This window comes from Arabidopsis lyrata (assembly GCF_000004255.2).
Source record: "Arabidopsis lyrata subsp. lyrata unplaced genomic scaffold ARALYscaffold_4, whole genome shotgun sequence".
Classification (NCBI taxonomy): domain Eukaryota; kingdom Viridiplantae; phylum Streptophyta; class Magnoliopsida; order Brassicales; family Brassicaceae; genus Arabidopsis; species Arabidopsis lyrata.
Genome location: NW_003302552.1, coordinates 1,788,041 through 1,810,141, shown reverse-complemented (window position 1 = coordinate 1,810,141; position 22,101 = coordinate 1,788,041). Strand labels below are relative to the sequence as shown.

Genomic DNA, 22,101 nt, shown 5'->3' with positions numbered 1-22,101 from the left:
CCTCGAAATTCTAATATTTCAACATTTTTAAGCTGATTTTTTTATTGAAAGAGTGATTAGTAATTATGTAGTAGGGAATGCTTTATGCTTAATGAATAATTAATTGAGTTAAGTGTGCAATCTAATCAACTTTAAGAAAGTGTTTTTGTTGTTTACCTTACCATCTCTATCTTAAGAGTTAAGAGGTTGGTTTCTTTTAGAATAGAAAATTGACTTTGAACTAATAAATAAATAGATTATCAAATTAAAATCAGTATTTTTTCAGTTTTAGAAAATTAATCCAACAACAAAATAGTAGTTGTCACTTGTCACTTGTCATCACACAATTCTAAACTACTCTCGAGTTAATATTTGATAACTTCTAAATATAAATTGATTACTATTTGGTTGATTCTAACAACAATTATTTATTTCAACATTAAATAAATAAAAACAATTGTCCATTTCAATATGAGGTATTAATATTTGGTGGATTCCTTTATACTTTTGTTAGGTATTCATGTTTTTTTTCTTTTCTTTTTTTCCGTCAAAATGATTCCAAAGATAGAATACAGTTTTGAAATACAAGATCATGGCTCAATTTCGGGATCATGATGTTGGTGTATTTTAGGATAGTGAAAACTTCAGCTTCTCTAGCAACATTCTCGTGGCTCGCATTCTAGATAATATTCAGAGTAGTCTTCAGCTGGTTGATAGGGATTATACACTTTGCGAGCCGGTGATGGTTTACAGTGGACACAAACGTGTTTATTACCAAACCGAGCATGTCAGTATTCAAGCGTTGGGATTCAGATTTCTTGAAGCTCCTGTAAGAAGACTCCCATGCGCGACCGATGGATGTCGTAATGTTGAACAGCCAGAAGAGGGTATACTAGATGAATTTGAAAGATCGTTTAATGTTGCAGATTACCTTCTTATGGAAGAAATGTTGGGTGAAGCTCTTCTAAGCAGACTACCACCAAGCATACTTGTTATTTCAACCGACTGAAATTTTAGCCTAGCTACAAGAGCTCTACATGCTACATGAAAGGACAACGTCTTGGTGGCGAGGAAGAGGAACACCAATGGTAATTTGCCTCCTGCTCCATTTGCTTTAGCTACCTTGGAATGGGCTAGAATGCAGCAGCGTGGTGGAGCACATCCAGCGCATGTGATTGATGAAAACATGAACATATGAGTATCAATTGATCATAGGATTATTATGCACATATTTTACCCGGTCTGCTATATGTTTTGTTCTTGTTTCCTTAACCAACTGGATGAGTACCTAAACACTTATGTTATGTGGTTAATTTTTCGTCTATACCAAGATAACTCTTTCGGTCTTCACCCTAAAGCACTCGGTTATACTTCACTGAATCCATATTCTGGAAGAGGTGTCATGTACAAAGTGGGACGTATTCATTTTCTAAACTATGCAACATAGCATACAAGCTTATCAAATCTGATACCGCGTACATCCACCTATATTTGTGGTTGCCTTGGTCTCTAATCAACCATGTAACGTTCTTCAACTTTTCCTAGATTTTTCATGCAAAAAAAATATTTTTTGTATACTTATTGTTTTCCAATACACACACATAAATTGAGTATTGAGAGATATATAATAGGGTCTCTATATAATATCTATGTGAAAATCTCTACTTTTACAAAATGAAAAGTTCCACATCTACAAGGTAAGAAGCAACCATCAAGATTTTTTCATAAATGCCACTTGTTTTTATCTTATTTTACCATGACTCATGGTCCATGAGTTTGTGTGGGCTTTTACAAAGCTATGGTCTATTCTATTTCAGTATAAATTATTAATAAGCCGGTGATATGAAGTGATTTTTAACGCCTAAGATATTAGGCGACCGCAAAATCAGGTTACTGATCAGTTACAGGTCTAAAAAAAAAAGACTCTAGTCTAAAGTTTCAAATATTATAATTTTAAATTTATTACAAGTTACACAATGGATACGTAAACGAGTTATCCCTACATGAACAGTGTAAGGAACTCGATATTTCAAGACCGAGGCCTAATTTGGCAGATTAATTGAAAATAAATTTTGTGGGCCAAAGTCTTGGTGCCCAAGAAAATGGTTCAGAAAATAAAAGAAATAGATGTCACCAAATATTGTTGAGATTGGACTCCATAAGCTTTTGTAAACTCTTGGGCCAATATAATCATTCTCTTTTTAATTAGATTTGAATAGTGGCATACGTCAATTTTGGTTTAAGAAGCTGACAATTACACTATATGTTAAAAAAAAAAAAAAAAATTAGAGGAATTTAACTTCAATATAAAAAATTTGTAGCGTTGACACAAGTTTTGTAGTAATTTACTAATCCAAATTCTAAAAAAAATTGTTGCAAGACTACATTTTCTAGGTTTTATATATATAGTATATTTTTATGAGTCATTGATGAATGATGATGAATTGTAAAATTCATTAAAACTAATTGAACATTTGATTTGCTTTTGTTTTCTCCTAGAGACAAAACATAACAATAAGCAATTTACATATCCTACTTAGCTAATGAAACTATGAATATCCTAATTTATGAAAAACTGGTAATCACAGAAACTTAAATATTGGATTGATTAGCTAATGAAACTATACATATCCTACTTCAATCACCTTCTCTCTTGTTGCTCGAACTTGACAATAACCAACAAATAACTTAAAAAACTCAAATCAATAATAATAAAAGTATTTTAATTTTTAACTGATCGCAAATTTGCAATAGTAAAAAAATAATCCAACAAAATAAAAATAAAAAACCATCCTTTTTTAAGTCAACCCAAAAAAGTAAGAAGTCAAAACAGAAGCAATCATATCGAGCAAAAAAGTCTAAAACAGCAAATAGATTCCCGCAAAAATTTGTCAATCAGAGAAAGAGAGAGAGGAGAGAGTCAAAGGTAAAAAAAAACTCGAACAAAAGCTTCTCAGAAGTGATCATTAATGGAAAGTGAAGCCATGAGATCACTTGGGCTTCCACTTTTGTTGCCTTCACTCACCTGTGTTGATGGCTGGTTCACATTTCTCAACACATCCAATGCCTCTGAAACTTTGGCATTTAGAGCCTCTGGTGACTCGAGCAGATGCAAAACCTCGGTCTGATCCATTTCCAGAAGCATACCGGTCACTTTCGCAGCGTTCTCATGCTCTATCTGGTCCACTAATGGGTATAGACTCTCACCAAGAAGCTACACAAACCCCAAAACAAACATATTGAATGTAAGTGAACTTATTCTTTCTCCTACACCGCAGCAACTCGATGTATATATTGAGAGAGACTTACAGTTCTCTGTTGAGCAGGTGTAGCATTAGCAAGGGAAGTAGCCAATTGACCAGCAGACATAGGCTGAGCAATAGGCATTCCATTCATGTCATAAGCAACTGGAACCATGCCTCCTAGCATTGGACCGTCAGGCATGTTTCTACCACCAGGAGGGTAACGGTACCCGCGTCCTCTTGGCATCATCTAGAGGAGAGAAGAAAGCAAAGACTTAAGGATTCATCTTGATCCAGGATTTAAGAAATACATTTTTTTTTACTAACCTGTGGCTGCATATAAGGCATTGGCTGCTGATGCTGATGGCGCATGGGTCCATCGCCTGACCGCCTGCCACCTGGTCGTGGACCTTGCTGACCAGGCTGCATCATCGGGAAAAAGGATGGTCTCAATCCAGGAACCAGCTGAGGCTGATAACCAAATCCAGGCTACATCACAGATTTAAGTAGAATCAAATGAGTGCTTATTGATTAAAAATTTTAAAAGAGTCTTCCATCCAACACAATAAATTTGTTCATGATCAAGCTCAGATACAGAGCGGATCAGCTCAGAAAACTAGTGGTACCTGGTGAGGGATGATTGGTGGAGACCCTTGACCGTAAAAGATCTGTTGTCCAAGACCTGGAGCACCACCTGGAAATATTGGCATTCGAGGGCCCACACCAGGGATAAAAGCAGGTCTCATTTGAGAAAACTGAGCCTGAAAAAGAAACATAAGGACATGAGACAAAGAAAACATAAGTGCCCGTAGGGGGTTGTTTATCTATTGTGGGAAGTACTACCTGCAACTTGGCCCTTCTTTCTTCTTTCCTCTGTGCAAGAGCGACATACAACGGTTTGCCACCAACCATTTTACCATTCATTTCATTCAGCTGCAGAATACCCAAAAGAATATGAATCAAGAAAGAAAATAGTGGCTTAAAACAAACTTAATATTGTCTTGATACAATATTATTTAAATTACCACTCTCGAAGCTTCACTGGCAGCAGAGAAGGCAACAAATCCTGATCCTTTGCTTGTACCACTAGGGTCACGCATAACCTGTTTGTTAAAAGGTAAGAGTTTCCAATCAATCAAGAGAAAAAATTTGCATTGCTCATGTTATTATGTATAAGGAAAACAAACAATGCTGACCTTGCAAGAAGTAATTGTACCAAATTCAGCAAACAACTCACGCAACTTCTCATCGGTAACGGTATCATCAAGGTTTTTAACATATAAATTCAACCCATCAAACTTGTTTCCTGCATCACTTGAGCCTTGTTCATATCTTCGGCTCAACTCAAGTTCCCTCTCAGATTTCTTCTGAGCTTTACCAACATACCACTCCTTATCATCAAACTTCTTTCCGTTGAGAGCTTCAACAGCACGAGCCGCATCTTCAGGATTCTCAAAGTTGACAAATCCAAAACACCTGGATTTCCCATCTCCGTCCCTCATAACCACAGCGCTCGAAATACTACCATACTGACCAAAAGTAGTCTTCAACTCATCATCAGTAGTCACCTCCGACAGATTCTTCACATAAACATTGGTAAACTTCATCTTATCAGCAGCAGACTCTCTTTCCTCCTTACGAAGAAAAGGTCCAACAAAAATCTGTTTGTCATTCAACACTTTGCCATTCAGCTTCTCAATAGCATTCTTAGCTGAATCCTCAGTATCAAACTGCACAAACCCATATCCTCTAGACTGACCCATATGATCAGCAGCAACCTTACAGGACACAATAGTCCCACACCCGGAAAACGTCTCGTGCAGAGTTTTGTTGTCAACTGACTTATCCAAATTCTTCACATATAGAAAACAAACACATAATTAGACAATCAAACCTGCTAAAGAAGAGAATTCAAACAAAAGAATATACCTTTACAAACAAATTCCCAACACCACTTCTACGAGCAGAAGAGTCACGAGACGAGTAAGTAATCCGAATCATCTTCCCATTGAGAGTACTATAGTTCAACTTCTGCATTGCCTTTTCCGCTATCATTACAAAAACCCCAAAAGATAACAAATTTCCCTAATCAGTGTCCAATCGAAACAAATTAAACAATACCCATCACTCAAATTAGCCAAAGGAATGATTACAAAATCGAAAAATCAGATCTTTACCCAAAATGTCAATCAAAAAAAAGGGGAAAAATTTAGGGCACAAACCATCTTCGGTGTTGCTGTAGTTGACATAACCATAACCAAGAGAAGTATTGGTAGCAGCGTCACGACAAACACGAACAGATACGACCTGACAAACCTCGGTGAAATAGTCATAAAGCTGAGAATCGGTAACATTGAAATCCAGATCTCCAACATAAAGAGAACAAAGAGCACCGTGATTGACTCCATCTCCGCCGCCGATTCCAAGTGTAGCAGAAGCCGTCACCGACCCGTCGTTAACAACCGGAGGAGGAGAATGTGAAGAAGGAGCTTGAACCTGAGCCATTTTCTTTTGAAGAAACGAAAGTAAGGTTTTTTTTTTGTTTTTGTTTTTGATAAATTAGAGATAAATTAGGTGACGACGACGACGATGATGAGGAAGACGAAGTCGGAGATTGTTGTGGGCAGCACGGCGAGACCGCAGCGGATAGTGATTGAGAAAAGTTGAGATTATATAGTTGCTCAAGTCTTACACGACAAAGAGTTAAATCTGAAAACCCTAGTCCCAGGTTAAAATAAATATTTTAACGGTTAGAGATAGATAAGAGAATTAGTCTGCTTTAATATTAGCCGTCCGATTTGTTTTCAAGATTGGTCCACCATATCTCACGTGATCCTCTCGTGACTTTTGAGACCTACCTATATCATGAATCATCATCCCATTTTGCTTTGCTCCGCCGCTACCGTCGCCGGTTTACGTCGATTTCATTTCCGGTAAGCTCCTACACGAAGTTACTGTGTCTACAATGCAAAAACTGTTGAATTTGATGGTAGTTGATATTGTTATCTGATTTGGTTTGTAAAGTTTGTAACTTTTCTGGTTATTGACTCTTGGAATTGAGAATGTGTCAAACTATTGTTGTAGACAGTTAGTTTAAGGATTGGTGATTGTTGTGCAGGACAAGAAGTGGAGTGGAGTATAAAGTTGTAAGTTGGTTTGATGAATCTTTTAGATTGAAGAAAAGAAGGACTAGTAAGATGGCTTATAAGCTGGATTTTGAGAGTGAGTGAGCTCTTCTACGCATTGGCTTATAAGCCATCTTACTAGTCTTTCTTTTCTTCAATGTGGGGATCATAACAGTTTTAAGGAATGTCTCATGAGATTATCTCTGGTTTATGATGAACTCATCTTCGGTAAGCTTTTCTGATTGGAAATTCACTAGGCAATGCAATGTGATGATAGTGGCCTGCTGAGTCTTGCAATTGAGAATTCCAGTTCTCGATTTCTTGGAATTAGTTTTGACTTTTGAGGTTTCGTGACTGTTAACCGCAGGACAAGAAGTGGAGTATGGACTGTGGGATCATAACAAGTTTTAAGGAATGTCTCATGTTGTGTGCTTGTTATCTCTCTAAGGATGCTGCTTTTATTAAGTGATCACTTTTTCCCCCTTTTCAACAGCTCTAGATCGCATGCTTTCTTGTGATAAATGGCAAATTGGAAATTGCTTTGTATGCAGTTTTATACTCAGGTTATAAATTCATACTTGTGGCTTTTCAAAGTTATATGACCGCCCCATGAGGCTTATGAGGATGTTTCAGATTATAACTTTGTTGGATTTGATTTCCTTGTTTTAAATAACTAGATCTCTTCATTTCTAAAGCCTTTGATCTAAGCTGTTGGAAAACAAGATTTAGAAATGAAGAGATTGGCTTTTGTAAGTTACGGAAAACCTTCTGTCTCATTTGTTATGAAAGTGTATGCTCACTTTGAAATGAAAAACAAAAGCTTCTTAACACGCACATGAAATCTTATGGCGCGTTTTTGCTTTTCTCATCGGCACTGGATGTTTTTGCTGTGTTAATACGCAGTGAAAGAACTGAGAGTTCTCTGTATCTGTTAATATTTTAAACAGAATGCATTTCTTATAGTAATCATCATATTGTTTGTCATTGGCTTTGTATTAGGTTTTCTCTTTTTTCCCTTTTCGGCAGCTCTGAATCATTGGCTTTCTGGCGATAAAAGGCGACTGGAAAATGCTTTGTAGGGACTTCTATACTCAAGTAATACTTTCCTGCTTGTGGCTTTTCGAACAATTTGTGTCTCTATTATATCACTAACTTATGAGGCTTATGCGGATATTTCAGATTATAACTTTGATGGCTTTGGTTTCCTTGTTTTATATTACTGGATGTTTTGCCTATTCAATCTGTGCTGGTTGAAATGAAGTCAAACAAGAAAGTTATTTTAAACACATTGGGTTGTGTGGGGTTACGGAAATCGTCTGTCTGATTCGTTATGAATCGACAGAACAGAAGCTTCTTGACACACACCTGAAATCTTATGGTACGTTTTCGCTTTGTCCATAGGTAGTGGAAGTTTGTGCCATAGACAGTAAATGAACTTTGAGCGCTCTGTATAATATTTTCACTAGATGTCATTGGCATTTACTAATCCGGTTCTCATGTGATGGATCTGTGATAGCATGGATTGAAAATCTTGAAGCTTTTGTTATGGTTTTCAGTCTAATCTAATTGACTATCATGCTAGAGTTATAACCTTATATAGCACCACAATTCATCTAGTTTCTTTATTTTGTAAGAGTGTTTCTGTTAAGAGTTTTGTTAGTTCGAGGACAAATCTGTCCTCTGTTCACATATTATGATGGTCTCATATCACTTTTCTATCTACTTGAGTTAAGGATGAACCATTTTCATGACTTTCAATGCAGTGCAAAAGCTAGTCAATAAGAACAATGAGGAAGTTGTTAGAGATTTGAGGACACACATCTCCAGTAGTTCCTAAGAAAGAACCAACCAAGAAGACCTGCTAAGATATTGTTTTACTCTTTTTCTAGGCCATTTTTAGTTTCTCTTTCTCCGCATAATTGTCGCGAGGATTTCCTTTAGTAAAAACTATGCAAGTGCAAATCTCTCTGTCTTTCTGCAGAATCAGCTGCTGCTTTTGTTGATGGGTTTAGGTTATCAGATTCATTAACAAAAAAAAAAAAAGTTTTTCTCTTTCTTTGGTTTGTTTATCCACCAAAGTACTCTCTTTTACGGTACTTCTTGCTTTGGTTCAACCAAAATATCTTTATATGTCTTGCTGCTGAATTTGTCGGTAACAATGGGCACTAATAGTAAGCTTAAGCTAAATATTGTTCAGCTACCATTTGCATTAATCTTTTACTGTTTCATTCATTTTTCTTACAAGGAAAAAAGGTTATATTTTGCATTAAATGTAGTTAAAGTTTTACCATTTTATTTGAGAAAAAAAAGATGGCAGAATTGGAAATAAGTTAGTTTATTTATTTTACTCCGTTTATTTTTGTAAGATGTATTGGATAAAAACGCGCATTTTTTTTATAAAATATATCATTTAATATTTATATTTAAAACAATTCAACTAATCATAAAAAATTACTACATAATATAAATAACTACAAAATATTAAATGCACTTAAAGTTTACATAAAAACCTACAAAACATCTAATAAAATGAAATGTATGAGTATATTTCTTTAAAAAAAAAAAAAATAGGAATTTATGCATATGGTAAAAAATGTCACCTTTGGTTACACACAGTTTTATATGATATTATGTTATTTGTTTAAACCACACGCCAAAAATACACTGCTTACTTACCGTTTTACCATCGCGTTATTTGCGAATTTTGGCAGAAAATTCGGTTATGTAGCAAAAACGAGAAAGAAAGTAATATCAACGTCAAAGGCTCATCATGAGGCATACGAAAATGTTTGAAAATATGTATGGATTCAAGAAAACCCATAAACCGAAATTTCACATTCAGATTCAGTTATTACTTTTCAAACTCGTTTTTTTTTTTGGGTTAACTTGGGGGAATCACACATAACATGTCTGAAAAAAAGTTGTTGTCTCGTGTCCGAATCTTTTGTGTGTTGCTCTTTTGTGGTCACAAGTTTTGCGTCAAATCTTTAGACTCACATATCACCCGTTATCTAAACGGTTCCTCACTTTTCACGTTTTGGTATTGGCCAATGTGTACACTAACCAAATATCAGAATCACCGAAGAATCTTGCCGACCAACTCTGCCCCTAAAACCGAATGAGCAAATTGTATTATTATTTTTGTCCCCACATTAAAAACTCCTAAAAAAAAAATAACCATCAAATCACTTTTAGTGGTTACAATAATTTTAGTGCTTTAGTTGTAGGACACCAACTTCCACAGAGAAGTGTTTTCGCAACTCTACTTTTAAAATTTAAACACATCAAAATTATTTTCACGGACTGAGATACTTTTGCATCTTCAGCTTTCTGATAAAGCAGACTCAATTATTTTGTGGACGACTATGCTCAATATTTCAAATTATGCACTTTGTATGTAAAATATTTGTAAAGAACACAAATTAAGGCTTTGAATGGTTGGTTCATACGTTGCGGATCGGACTATGCGTATCAATATTTTAGTAAGCAAAGCGTCGGACTATAGTATCGAAAAGACAATAGTATACACTTTAATATTATTACTATTAGTATGAAGCTTATAAGGAGTGGAATGAAAAAATACCAGACCAACAGTGAATTTATGTTAGTATCAAATTTTATGCTCAAATACGTATTAGTATAGAGAATTTTAATTCGCAATGATGAATAGTGACTTAAGTACGGATTAGTTCGATTTTAGTCCGGTCTAGAGCATACTACAAAACCATTCATAAGCCATAGCCTTATGTAGATTTTACTATGGGTCTATGATACTCTCATCATTTAAAATTGTACTGTTCTGACATTTTTGACGTCAATTAAAAAGAAAGTGAGACGGTAAAAGTAATCGATAAAATAGAACATAAATTCGATTAATACGTTGTTATTAGGACATAAAGTTTAAATAATACGTCGTTATTCGTCAATACAAAAGATCATGCAAATCTATTTTTGTAGTCGTAAGTGACAAATTTGAGAGTTTTGAGTTTTAAAATCTTTGATTATCGAGGAAGAAACAAAACCCAAAACAATGGAGGCGCATGTTTAACACTTCAAACGAAAAGCGCATGTTAGCGATAATAGCGCATCGTAAAGACAAACATTCTCGTTGCCTTCTACAACTACTTTTTTTTTTTTTCTATCTCCTCTTCACCCACTCGTCATCATCATCATCCGAATTTTCCGGGTCGGGTAATTTATTCAAATCGACCCGTTCCAACGACCCGTTACCGCTCTTCTCGCCGGAATTCACAACCACCGTCGCTCCAAGAGCATCAACCTGAGCACCAACCTCCGCCGCTTTTCTTCTTATATACGCCGCCGATAAATCACCAACTCTTCCTCCGCCGTTAGAAACTGTTAGTCCAGCCAAAAGCTCCGGGAAATTAAGCCGAGCAGAAGGACCACGGAGGTAAAAAACAGCGGTGTCGTAAGCTCTCGCCGCTGCTTCAGGTGTAGAATAAGAACCTAACCAGATCCTTGACCTCTTGTTCGGTTCTCTAATCTCCGCCACCCATTTTCCCCATTTTCTCATTCTTATTCCTTTGTACGGTTTTAGATCTCTCTTCCTCGTCCCAATCCCCATCGTCGCCGCCGTAACAGTCGTTGTCATCGCCGCTCCCGTCTCCATAACCGCCGGGGTAAAAAATCACAAAATCATAGATTGAGAAATTTGAGCAGAGAGAGAGAGATTTGGAAACTTGACGGCGAAACGGTTACATAAGAAGGAGGAAGGAGGAGGTTTTAAAAAGACGTAAGAAGAAGACAAATATTGAGAATTCACCGACACTTTAATTTTTTTAGATTCTTTTTTTATATTTCTAAGACACAGACAGACAAACAATCTCCTCCTTCCACTCCTATATATATATCCAAAAAAAAAAAATGTACTGTTTACAAATGATTTTTTAAAAAGAAAATTGAATGTTGTTTGATATGGTTTTTTGTAAGTATTATATACTTAAATATTAAATATATATCACTAGTTTTTAAGAGCAATGTGTAATAAGGATATTCAGTGTGTGTAATTTTTAGTATATCACTAGGGGCTAATCCGGGCTACGTCCGGGTATATTTAAAATTTGATAATTTAAAGTTTAATAACATATTTTTTTTTTTGTTAGTATACATTGCAAAACTTCATGTGATGCTGCATTTATTATTTTAGTAAAGAAACATATATGATACTGTTAATTGTTCAATTATATCTATTCATAATTTTTTCATTGTAATTTATAAAATAATTTTACAAAGTAGGAGTTGAACATGTATCAATATGAAGCATAGAAATCAAAGCGATTGAGCTTCGAAGTATACGTAGGAAAATAATAGCCATGATTGGACACATTATTTACTAAGTTCCATCTCTATGACAAAATTACATTTGATGTTTTTGGCATGACATTACAAAGTTAAAACTTAAGAGCAATGGACTGTATATTCTCTATGAAACATAACTCACATTCTAATATGACTCTACATAGATAGAGCATAATTTTAAAACGATAACCACAAAACGACACACTCAATGTTAAACAGGTCAATTCCTTCGTGATGGCCAAATGCAATACCAATGTTAAACAGGGCAACAATGGGTATTCTTAGAAAAACGTACATGAAATGGTTTCTCCACTTGATCCATTTACCTAAAAACAAAACAGAAAGAGACGTTACTGGAATAGTAAAGAAATTAGCATTCAACTATCTTGTTAACCACGTAGGTATGTATGTTTATTGATTCTTTTTCAGGTCACCGGGTGGCCTCTTCCACACCCTTCTCTGTTGTTGCTGAAACATGAATAGAAGTTAACAATCCCTATGGGCTATTAATATCAAAGTCAAAGATATAAACTAATGTAATTACATTCTTTACTCTAAACGCGATTTAAAAGTAATAGCCTTGAAGATCATATGATTTACTCCACCAAAGGCTTTTCATGTCTCTTTACTCCACCAACACTTAACTTGCATCAGAATAGGCGCTTCCCTTGTCGGCAATGGTTCTGTTTGCAGAGGGGAAGATTATCACTAAACTCATATATTTACAGGGACAAACAATTGCAGCAAAGTTATCCAAAAAAGGCAATGAAAAATAAAGTACAGAATAGTGAAGAGGAAGTATACGAATGATTGCTACTTAATAAAGACCAACAGTTCTTCTTTCTTTTAATATATCTCAAGAGCATGAGCCTTTGAATCTGAACAATCTTACATTAGTTGTAAAATCTAATCATGGAGGATTTGATGATCTCTCTAAAAAAAAGTGAATGTTTAATTGGAGCAAACAAACCTTCATATTCAACGATCTCTGTAACCGAGAAGGATTTGAAAAGCGTTCCACAGCTGCAGAGGACGATACGTTTGACGTTTGAGGTTTTTTCGTAACCTTCTCTATTATATATATGGAGCGATATGAGGATTTAGAAGAAAGGAAGGCGAAGCGTGGCAGTTCCGTTATGAGGGAGAGGTGAAGAGACACGTAAGTTGACGACCTAAGATGCTAATCTAGTTGGCCAATGGGCGGTGAATATTGATCGTCCTTGTAAAGAGTGTGACGTGGTTGCAGTGATTTATAATTTGAAGGAAAGTAAACTGACGTGGCATCTTGAGAGAGTTTTTTAGAAAATCTGATGTGGACACATTGAGAAGCTTCAATGATCTCCTTTTATTAGTAAGAGATTTAAGAGATTGATAAGATTTTTGTTTTTCTTATACATGAATGTAGTTATTTAAAGATGTTTTTTTCTTGCACAATTTCTTCTAAATGATTCTTGCACAATTTCAATATGCAATCTAATATATCGTCATTACCGTCAAATTTATTAAATTATGATTAATTATATATCAAACTGAACTCTTCTTGACAAAGAGTGCAATAAACTTTTAAGAAAGGTTTTTGTTTTGCTGAAAACCTTTAAAAAAAATTATTTTGAATAGTTTTTTTTTTTTTCTAAAGATATAAATTTCATATTAATGAAGATTGAGGCTTTTACAAAGAGAAATGCTTACAGAAAAGTAGTCAAGACAAAAAAAAAAAATTGAAAAACAATGCTACAATAAGACGTAATGAAAGAAAAGGAACTACCGAATCCAAAGAACCACAAGGTTTCGCCAACTGCTCTTGTGAAGTCTAGATGATATTGCGAATCTCTCGGTCAATGATCTTGAAAATGATATGAGGAACAATCCTCTGGGAGTTATGAAGGACATTGTTGCGCTGTCGCCAAATATTTTGAATAGTTGAAAATATATACTGTATATATGGAGGAAACGTAGCTAGAGAAAACAAAACTACCATTACTGTACACACAACCTGTTTGCCTACTCGACAAAACAATCAGATTGTATCATGTTTCTGCGCTACTTCGAAAGCAAAAATCCCCAAAGTTTGTTGCAACTTTGATTAGGGTCGAAAAACGCTCACTAAATCTACAATGTGCTCTGTTTCAAACATTTATTCTATGTTTCTGTTAAAGTGTTTTTGTTCTGCTTTTGATGAAACTCTATGTATATATTCTAGTTGATTAATCAATTTCACATTTCAAAACTGATGCTTCTTTTTTACATTGAGAAATTGGAATATATCTGAATTTTTATTTGACCCCAAAAAAAAAATTAGGTCGGTTGGACAATGTATGGTGTTTGCTAGGCCTGGGCAAAATATTCGTTTGATCCACTTCGATTCGGTATTCGATTTGATTTGATTCGAAAAATCCGAATATCCGTAAGATTTTGGACCAAAGCAAATAGGAAAATGTAGTATTCGTAAAAAGCGAAGCAAATAACAAATATTGCTTTTTAAAAAATCGAATATCCGCTTCGATCCGTATCTTTTGATATATATTAGAACTAGCATTATGGCCCCTACTATGTAAGGGCTTAGTAAATTGTAGTAGTTTACACACACAAAAAAAATAAAAACTACAATAATTTAATTTAGTGATTTTTATAAAATTTATATAAAATTTTAACCGAAGAGATTTGAAACATAATCTGCAGAAAAAAATATAACACAGTATATGCAGAAAAGTGGTTAAATACAATTTACTATGTGCCATAATTTTGTTGGTTAAATTTAGGTTTAAAAAAAGTGGAGATTTTTTAGGAATTGTATTTGTTTTTATGAAAAAATAATTAATTGTTGTCAAACTAATAGAGGCTAAATTAGCGAACCAATATATATTGAAAATCAAGAAAAATGAATCAGAAGAAGATAAATTCTTTTTTTACCGAAAGGAAAAACATAGTTAGAAAAAAAAATGGCTACTTAACAATACCAAAAATATTATTCCATTTCGAGAAATGCTAAATTATATACTCCTTCTTCATGTCCACTCTAGGCTTCGTGGAAATGTTTCGAATCAAACATAACATGAGTTTCCTATATTCCTTCAATCTTGCCCCGATTTTTGGCATAGGTGTGCTTAATCTTCTTCTGATGAATCCTAAGAAATTAAGAATAGTCATTAGACTCATTCATTACAAACAAACAAACAAAAGATACCAAACCAAAGGATATTGCATAAGAAAAAAAATAATTTATGAAAAACTGAGAAGAAAGAGTAATCGCAAGAAGAAAACAATTTATGGATAAAAAAGTTATTATTTTTAGAGATTATAGATAGTTAGTTAATGGACTTGAAATAGATTAGTTACAAAGATAGTGGAGAGAAGTTAGGAAAAGATATCATGATCGTGTGAAGTTGCCGATTTTTTTTGTTAAATAATTATGTTTATTTTGCGTTTTTATTGAGATTAATAATTAATAAAATAATAAAAATAATTTGTCAACATTTTTGAAAATTTTGTGGTTGTGACACGTTATCAAAAAGTGACGTGTCAATAGGAGAATGAGGCAGTTTTTGGAAAGATGACTGCTGAATTAGTATATATTGATATATAGTTATGTCTATATATAGATATCATAAATAGTTTGTGTATTATTGTTACCTTATGTTTTTATGTTAAGATGTTTGTTTTATCATTTTTCTTTAATGTTATGTTTTGATCAATGACATCTTAATCTATCGGGTTTTGGTTTTTGGAATTAGTGTGATAACATTTTGTTGACCGGTGATAACAACAACAGTTATGTTTGATATTTGGAACTTATTTTGAAAGCATGTTAAATAAAAACTTTAAATATCTGATATGGTTATATAGTTTACAGATTTTTTTAATATTTATATTTATCAAAGCGGATATCCGCAAATATCACAAAAAAATCTGGATATTCGAATTTCCGGATATCCGGGAATTTTCGAATCAAAGCAAATCACAAAATCAGGTATTCAGTTAAAACGAATCGAATAACAAATATCACAATTTTTCCGGATATCTGGTTCGTGCCCAGGCCTAGTGTTTTCAAATAAACCATTACGTAAATTGACTATTATAGCCCTGACTGACTTTGTTTCAATGTACATGGAGAGGGTTTAATGGTAAAATAAAGCATTAAGGATGTAGACAGAAAGAAAAACATTAAGGAAGTACAAAAAAAAATGTGGTCAGTCCAAAATTAAATTTGGAATATATTGCTTTGATACGAAAAGAAAATGAAACTATTTTCCCCCTCTTAACATTACATGTGGAGTTTGATTTATTGTGGAAGTTTAATGTGGATTGTTGTTGTAAATATTTTGAATGAAATGTTTTTTTTTTTGGTGAAGTGAATGAAATGTTTTTTGTTGTTAACTATATATACTTGTGAGAAATGATTTTTTTGCAAAAGTTTAGCACCGCAACCAAAATCCCTCTTTAATAAGATGAATACAATAATATCTTATTGGTATATATATATTTTTATAACCGTGGAATCCCAAAGGTTTCCTGGGCCCAAAGACTAATCCACGAGGCCTTGCTTCCGGGTACGCTTTACCCCATCGTTAAGGGAGCTGGAAGGTGGCCAACCCGAATCGAACCCAGGATGCCGTGAGCCCTTTACCAACTGGGCCAACGTGGGTTGGTTATCCGATTGGTATATTTGCTACTTGCCAATTGTTCAACTCAACATACAAATTTTCTTTCATATGTAATAAACGCATAACTATCAAAATATATATGTAGATAACTCAAATATTATAACCACAACAAACAAATGCAATGGGATAAATTTTTTAAAAAAAAAAATGCAATGGGATAAGTGGTTTCTTTGCGAGGGGCCGACAAAAAAAAATGCATTACAAAGTGGTAACTATTGTTGTTGGTGAAAACCTAATTTGAATACTTCTTGGCGTCATGAGGTCTAAAAATCACAATTTTTTTTAATAGTAAATTATGATTTGTTTGTCCTTAATCCTTATATTTTTGTAATTTTAATTTCTTGTCATCTTTTCGTATCATTAGGTCTAATGGTCCACAAGGACCGTACCAGAACCATCTTTTAACATCCTCTTACAGGAGTTCGAAGCCAATTTTAAGTCGGTAGTAGGAAGTGACATATGAGGCAATGGCTCTAAGCCAATCAAACTATATAGCTGATTATATATTAATGATCTTTTAGAAGTTAGCAATCGTGCATGTCAAATTGTCCGTGAATACATAATGTGACCGACATTTCCTACTACCGACTTAAAAAGAAAATCGTATGATTTGGATTAGTATGATTTTTGCCAAAAGAAAAAGAAAATAAAAATCGTATGATTTGGATTTACATGGCGGTAAACAGAGCATCTTTTATCATGTTATTGAACATTCGAACATAGTCCCATTTGAATATGAATAAAATTTTAACTTATAAATAATTTATGACAGGGTGCACAAAAAAAAAAAAAAAATTTATGAGAAAAATCTTCATACATCAAAGCTTTTAAATCGTTTAAGATGCTTTGTCTTTAAAATAACCTTTTTTAATTGGTAATTATTTAACGAATAATTAATTTAATTAGCAGAGTAAAAAAGTGTGATCATATGTCTATTTTGAGGCTTATAATTTTTCCAACGCCAAATTTTATTTACTCTGATTTTAAATAATTATAATATACTTTCTCTGTTTCAAATTACATATCCCTTCAATATTTTGCATATAAACTAAACAAAATAATCAAATTTTCTGTTTTATCTTTTATATGTATATTATATAATTTTTTATTGCTCGAATTATTAAAACAGGGATAAAATTGAAGTTATTACTAAACATTTATATTGAAAATCTAAAACAACATCTATTATATTAGAAAGCAAATTTAAAATTTTGAAACGACAATTAAACTGAAATAAAGAGAATATGAATATGTTTTAGCAAATACTTCCTCCGTTTCGTTTTAGTTGTCGTTTAAGGTTTTCTCACACAAATTAAGAAAAGCATTAAATTTTCTGTTTTACCCTTTATTAATATAATTTATAAAAAAATTCATTGGTGGAAACATTAAAACAGTATGGATAAAACTGGAATTTTCACAAAACATTTGCATCGAAAACCTAAAACGACAACTATTATGAAACAAAATTTTAACTCTAGAACGACAAGTAAAACGAAACGGAGGGAGTATAAATGATCAAAAGTTGACAATTAAAATTTTGTATAGTGAGCAAATTACTAAATTTAAGAAATGGAGACAGCGAAAGCTTAGGGGAGGGTTTGACTTGGGTAATCCAGCTGTTGTCAGTACTTATGAAACCTAATCTGTATTATAATTATACTGGTTTATTTATACAATAGATTAGGCTCCATATTTAATCATTAATATACAATCATATTTTTTTTGTTTGGCGTTTATACAATATGTTCAATAACTTTAACTTTGTCACTTATTCAACGTCACAGGTATGACATATACTTTCATCTTTGTTTATATAAATGACAAAGTGAAGTTCGTTTGTCATTTTTCTTTGTAGGATTGCCTACCATACATAATCTATATGCAATCACTTGTACCCTATAGTTTTTGAATTAATATAAAATTCTCTAATAAATTTTAAATTAGCTATATTTTTTCAACTAGAAAATTTTTTACTGTAAATTTGGGAATGTAAACTCTTTAAAAATAGTGGCGTTTACTTGACTCAGAGTCTAAATGGTAACCGAAAAATATGGCTGAATCGCTGAATCTAACTGAATTTATTTGTGATTTCTTGTGAAATCTGGCTGAATAATTTAATTCAAATGGTAACAGCTGAATCTTTTAAGAAATTTAATTAATCAAATAACTTCTAAAAATTTTAATTAGAAACAAAAAATCCAACAAAATTAGTTAATATACTAATATTAGTTAATTAAATAAAAACAAGATATTATGAAAATTTGTAGCTTGTAAAAAATAAATTTTGCTACATAACTTAAAAGTTCTTAAGATTACAACAAATATTGAAAGTCTTTCAATTGTAACTCATAAAAAAATTAAGGTAGATTTGAGTGGAATTTTAAGTTAGTATATTTAAAAGTTTTATCGAATATAATTATTATATACGTTGGTGATTTTTAGTGAAATCTAAAGTTAATATATTTGATAATTAATCAAACATAATTATCATTTAAAACTATAAAATTTTAAAATTATGTTTCATGTTTGATAGAAGGGAAATTGTTAAAAATACCCCTTTTGGTGTGCCCCTTTTCAAAAATGCCCCTTTTAGATGTCCATTTTCAAAAATGTCCCTTTTTAAATCTGAAATTTTTATAAAGTTTTATTAGGTTTATAAGGTACTTATGGATTGTAACTACTACTTGTAAGACTCGATCCAAGTATTTATAAGGTTTTATAAGGTATTTTTAAAGGTTTTACAAGTTATTTTAAAGGATTTTTAAGGTTTTTCAAAGGTTTTACAAGATATTTTAAAGCTTTTCCAAGGTATTTAAAATGCATTTATAAGGTATTTATAAAGTATTTATAAGATTTTAGATACATAGAAATGTAGTTTGTGTATGTTTTAATAATATTACATACATATTTGGGTAAATCTTATATTTTTAAGAGCATTTTATATAAGGTTTTTAAAAAGGAGTATTTTTGAAAAGTGGCATTGAAAAAGTAGCATTTTTGCAAAAGTCCCTTGATAGAAACGAAATTCTTATATTTGTTTAGTTTACAAATTTTTTATTAACAACTTTTACTACTGAAATTAGATATCTATAGTTTCAACAATAATTTAATTTTTAATTAAAATAAAAAAGGAAAAAAGCTAACAAAAAAAATTTCTCAAGTCTTCCAATGATGTAACACCATATTTTTCCACCAAAATTCCTCAATAATTCCTCAAAACTAAATGTTACCATTTACACCATCGATATAGCAAGAAGATGTTCTTGATAATTTATTGAAAAAAAGATATTCAGCTACACCAAGTATAACAGAATACATGGCTACACATGCCAAGTTTAGAAATGTACAACTAACTAAACGAATTAGATGTATTGTATGCTTACATAAACCAACTATATGACGACATGTAGTCAACATCACGAACATCTTATTCTGGTATACTAATCATCGATATCCGACGTTGACCATCGTTGACCGGCATTGACCAACAAAAATATTCAAATTTTTTTTAGTTTTAATATTAAAAACAAAAACAAAAAATTATTCAATTGAATCTTTTATGGTATTGTATAATTAAAGAGGAAAACACATTCTATATTCAAGTTTAATAAATTTTGTATATATATTTAATAAATTGATTATTATAATAAGTTAGTTTTTTCAATTTCAAAACTAAAATAAAAATGAAATAAAAATAATTAAGCGAATTACTTATTTTTACATTGTCAATAAAAACATTAATTTCTTATTTTATAAATGTTTTTGCTAAAATCAATATCGTTAGATTTTCTGTTTGCTATATATTAAAAAAAAAATTGCGACCTTATTTTGTTTTTTATATGTTATTACAAAATTTTTTTTAATAATTTTAATTACAAAATTAACAATATATTAAAGTTAGACTAAACAGTATGTAAAATATTTTTTAACTATGTATTAAGATTTTGATTTTAGCAGAAAAACTTAATATTTTCTTACCATGCAAACTTTAGATTAAAGAGTCATATACTCAATTTTTTTATAAAAATTACTAAAATTTATTTAGTTCACTTTTAGTTTAGTTTTGAAGTGGAAAAAATGAAAAAAAAAACTTAACTAATTATTAAAATCATACAAAATATTTTTTTTTAAATATAGAATTTGTTTTTTTATTATAAAACACCATAAATGATTTAATAGAATAATTATTTTAAAAATATTTAAAATAAAAAAAAAATTTGAATATTTTTGTTGGTCAATGCCGGTTAATACCGGACAACAATGGTCAACGCTGGATTTCGTTGATTGGTGTACCGGAATAAATGTTCGTGATGTTAACCACATGTCGTCATATAGTTGGTATATGTGGGCATGCAATACATTTATTTCGTATAGTTGGTTGTATATTTTTAAACATGACATGTGTAACCATGTATTCCGTTATATTTCGTGTAGCTGGGTATTTTTTTTTTTAACTTAAAGTTGATTTTCAAGTTAGCTATTCTCTTTCTTTTGCTCTCCCTGTAAATTAGTAATTTTCTACCATAAGGTTACAAATTAATATGATTAGCAATGTTCTAAATCATATATTATAAAGTATATAATTATATAGTTACCAAATTGTTTTCATTATACTATTTTCAAAAATATAATGGTAATTATATCATTGAAATTTTAACGCCACGCATAATGTGTCTGATTCTTTAACTTTGGTGAGGACTAGCTAGCTGTGAACTAGTTGGCACATGAACATGGTGCCAATTACCAAAATCCAAACAATTTTTTTTGGAAGCATAAAGCAAAGTAGCAAACCCTATAATCAATAAGGGACCACAAATATGGTTTACATTATTGATGTTCACATCCTTTGTATGAAATATGATGAACCATGATGTTTTCATGTGTACTCTTGGTTCTATAAATTAGATTAGAATTACACATTTAGAAAGTTTCAAGGACAGTCGTTGGTTTTAAATATATATATTTAATCTAGATTTATGAATTTTATGTCATGGAATTTATGACGTGATGTGAATGTTTACAAAAAACAATCTTGAAGGTATCAAGAAATAGCTGTTGACAAAAAAAAAAATATGTTGAAGGTAAATCATTTTGATTTTTTTTTTGGTAAATCATATAGATATATAAGAAGTATTAGTTCATATGAGAAAAAGTGAAAAACCTATGTTAGGTTAGGTTGATGAGTTTGTAAACACCAATCAACTAAACTAAACTAAACTAACCCAAACTCTTAAAAAAAACTAAACTAACCCAAAATCAAAAGAGAATAATGTCATAAAAAGTGTGTTTTAGTTGAAAAAAAAATCTCAACTTTGCATATGGTGAAATAAATAATCAACTTCTTATGACTTCTTGATTAAATAGTAAATTCTTGTTGAGTTATAAAACGGAACAAGCAGAAGGTGTTTGATTTAGTTAATGAGCTTCCATTTATGAACAAAACAACGTCATTTGAAAATATAATAAAATCCTCAAACTGATTTCTATTCTCCCAAAATTCCTAAATGAATCCCTAGATCTGTTTTCATACGATGTCATTTTGCTAATTAACGGAAGCTTGTTAACGGAAACATAACATAACCCTAGCTAGTTATTTATTATGTTTAGCGAGTTAACGATGTGCCTAAATTGGTATAATCAACAAAAGTTTATGATTTAATAAAACTATAAGCAAAATTAATATTCTTTATGAAACTTTTTCCAAAGTCAAAATGAAACTAAAGCAAAGTCAAAATGATAATTTTAAGTACTACACTTATTGTCTGTTGATATGAA

General features: G+C 31.9%; 3 protein-coding genes across 3 annotated transcripts; 1 reads left to right on the top strand and 2 right to left on the bottom strand.

Annotated features, from left to right (window-relative positions):
• Positions 1-2,754: 2,754 nt before the first annotated feature.
• On the bottom strand, positions 2,755-5,919 carry LOC9316561 (polyadenylate-binding protein 4). Its single transcript, XM_002878634.2, has 9 exons — positions 5,444-5,919; positions 5,151-5,269; positions 4,418-5,074; positions 4,247-4,324; positions 4,065-4,154; positions 3,848-3,982; positions 3,549-3,710; positions 3,289-3,471; positions 2,755-3,193 (listed from the first exon to the last, which is right to left on the bottom strand). The coding sequence occupies exons 1-9, from the start codon at positions 5,724-5,726 to the stop codon at positions 2,933-2,935; spliced, it is 1,968 nt and encodes a 655-aa protein (XP_002878680.1). The 5' UTR covers positions 5,727-5,919; the 3' UTR covers positions 2,755-2,932.
• Positions 5,920-7,284: 1,365 nt separating this feature from the next.
• Positions 7,285-8,674, top strand: LOC9314747 (the record flags this gene model as incomplete). Its single annotated transcript, XM_021028313.1, is given in 2 exon segments — positions 7,285-7,571; positions 7,813-8,674. Coding segments are annotated over 2 exon segments (387 nt in total), but the record flags the coding sequence as incomplete, so codon positions are not given.
• Positions 8,675-10,199: 1,525 nt separating this feature from the next.
• Positions 10,200-11,174, bottom strand: LOC9314746 (ethylene-responsive transcription factor ERF008). The gene has a single exon (XM_002878633.2). It carries the CDS (start codon positions 10,974-10,976, stop codon positions 10,485-10,487), a length of 492 nt encoding a protein of 163 aa, XP_002878679.1. The 5' UTR covers positions 10,977-11,174; the 3' UTR covers positions 10,200-10,484.
• Between the last annotated feature and the right edge of the window lie 10,927 nt (positions 11,175-22,101).

Excerpts from the sequence above, each read along its gene's own strand:
- LOC9316561 (XM_002878634.2), bottom strand. The coding sequence starts at position 5,726 with ATGGCTCAGGTTCAAGCTCCTTCTTCACATTCTCCTCCTCCGGTTGTT. Across the intron at positions 5,270-5,443 it reads CTACAGCAACACCGAAGATG|CGGAAAAGGCAATGCAGAAG; the intron begins GTTTGTGCCCTA and ends TTGTAATGATAG. Across the intron at positions 3,194-3,288 it reads CACCTGCTCAACAGAGAACT|CTTCTTGGTGAGAGTCTATA; the intron begins GTAAGTCTCTCT and ends GGGTTTGTGTAG.
- LOC9314746 (XM_002878633.2), bottom strand. The coding sequence starts at position 10,976 with ATGGAGACGGGAGCGGCGATGACAACGACTGTTACGGCGGCGACGATG.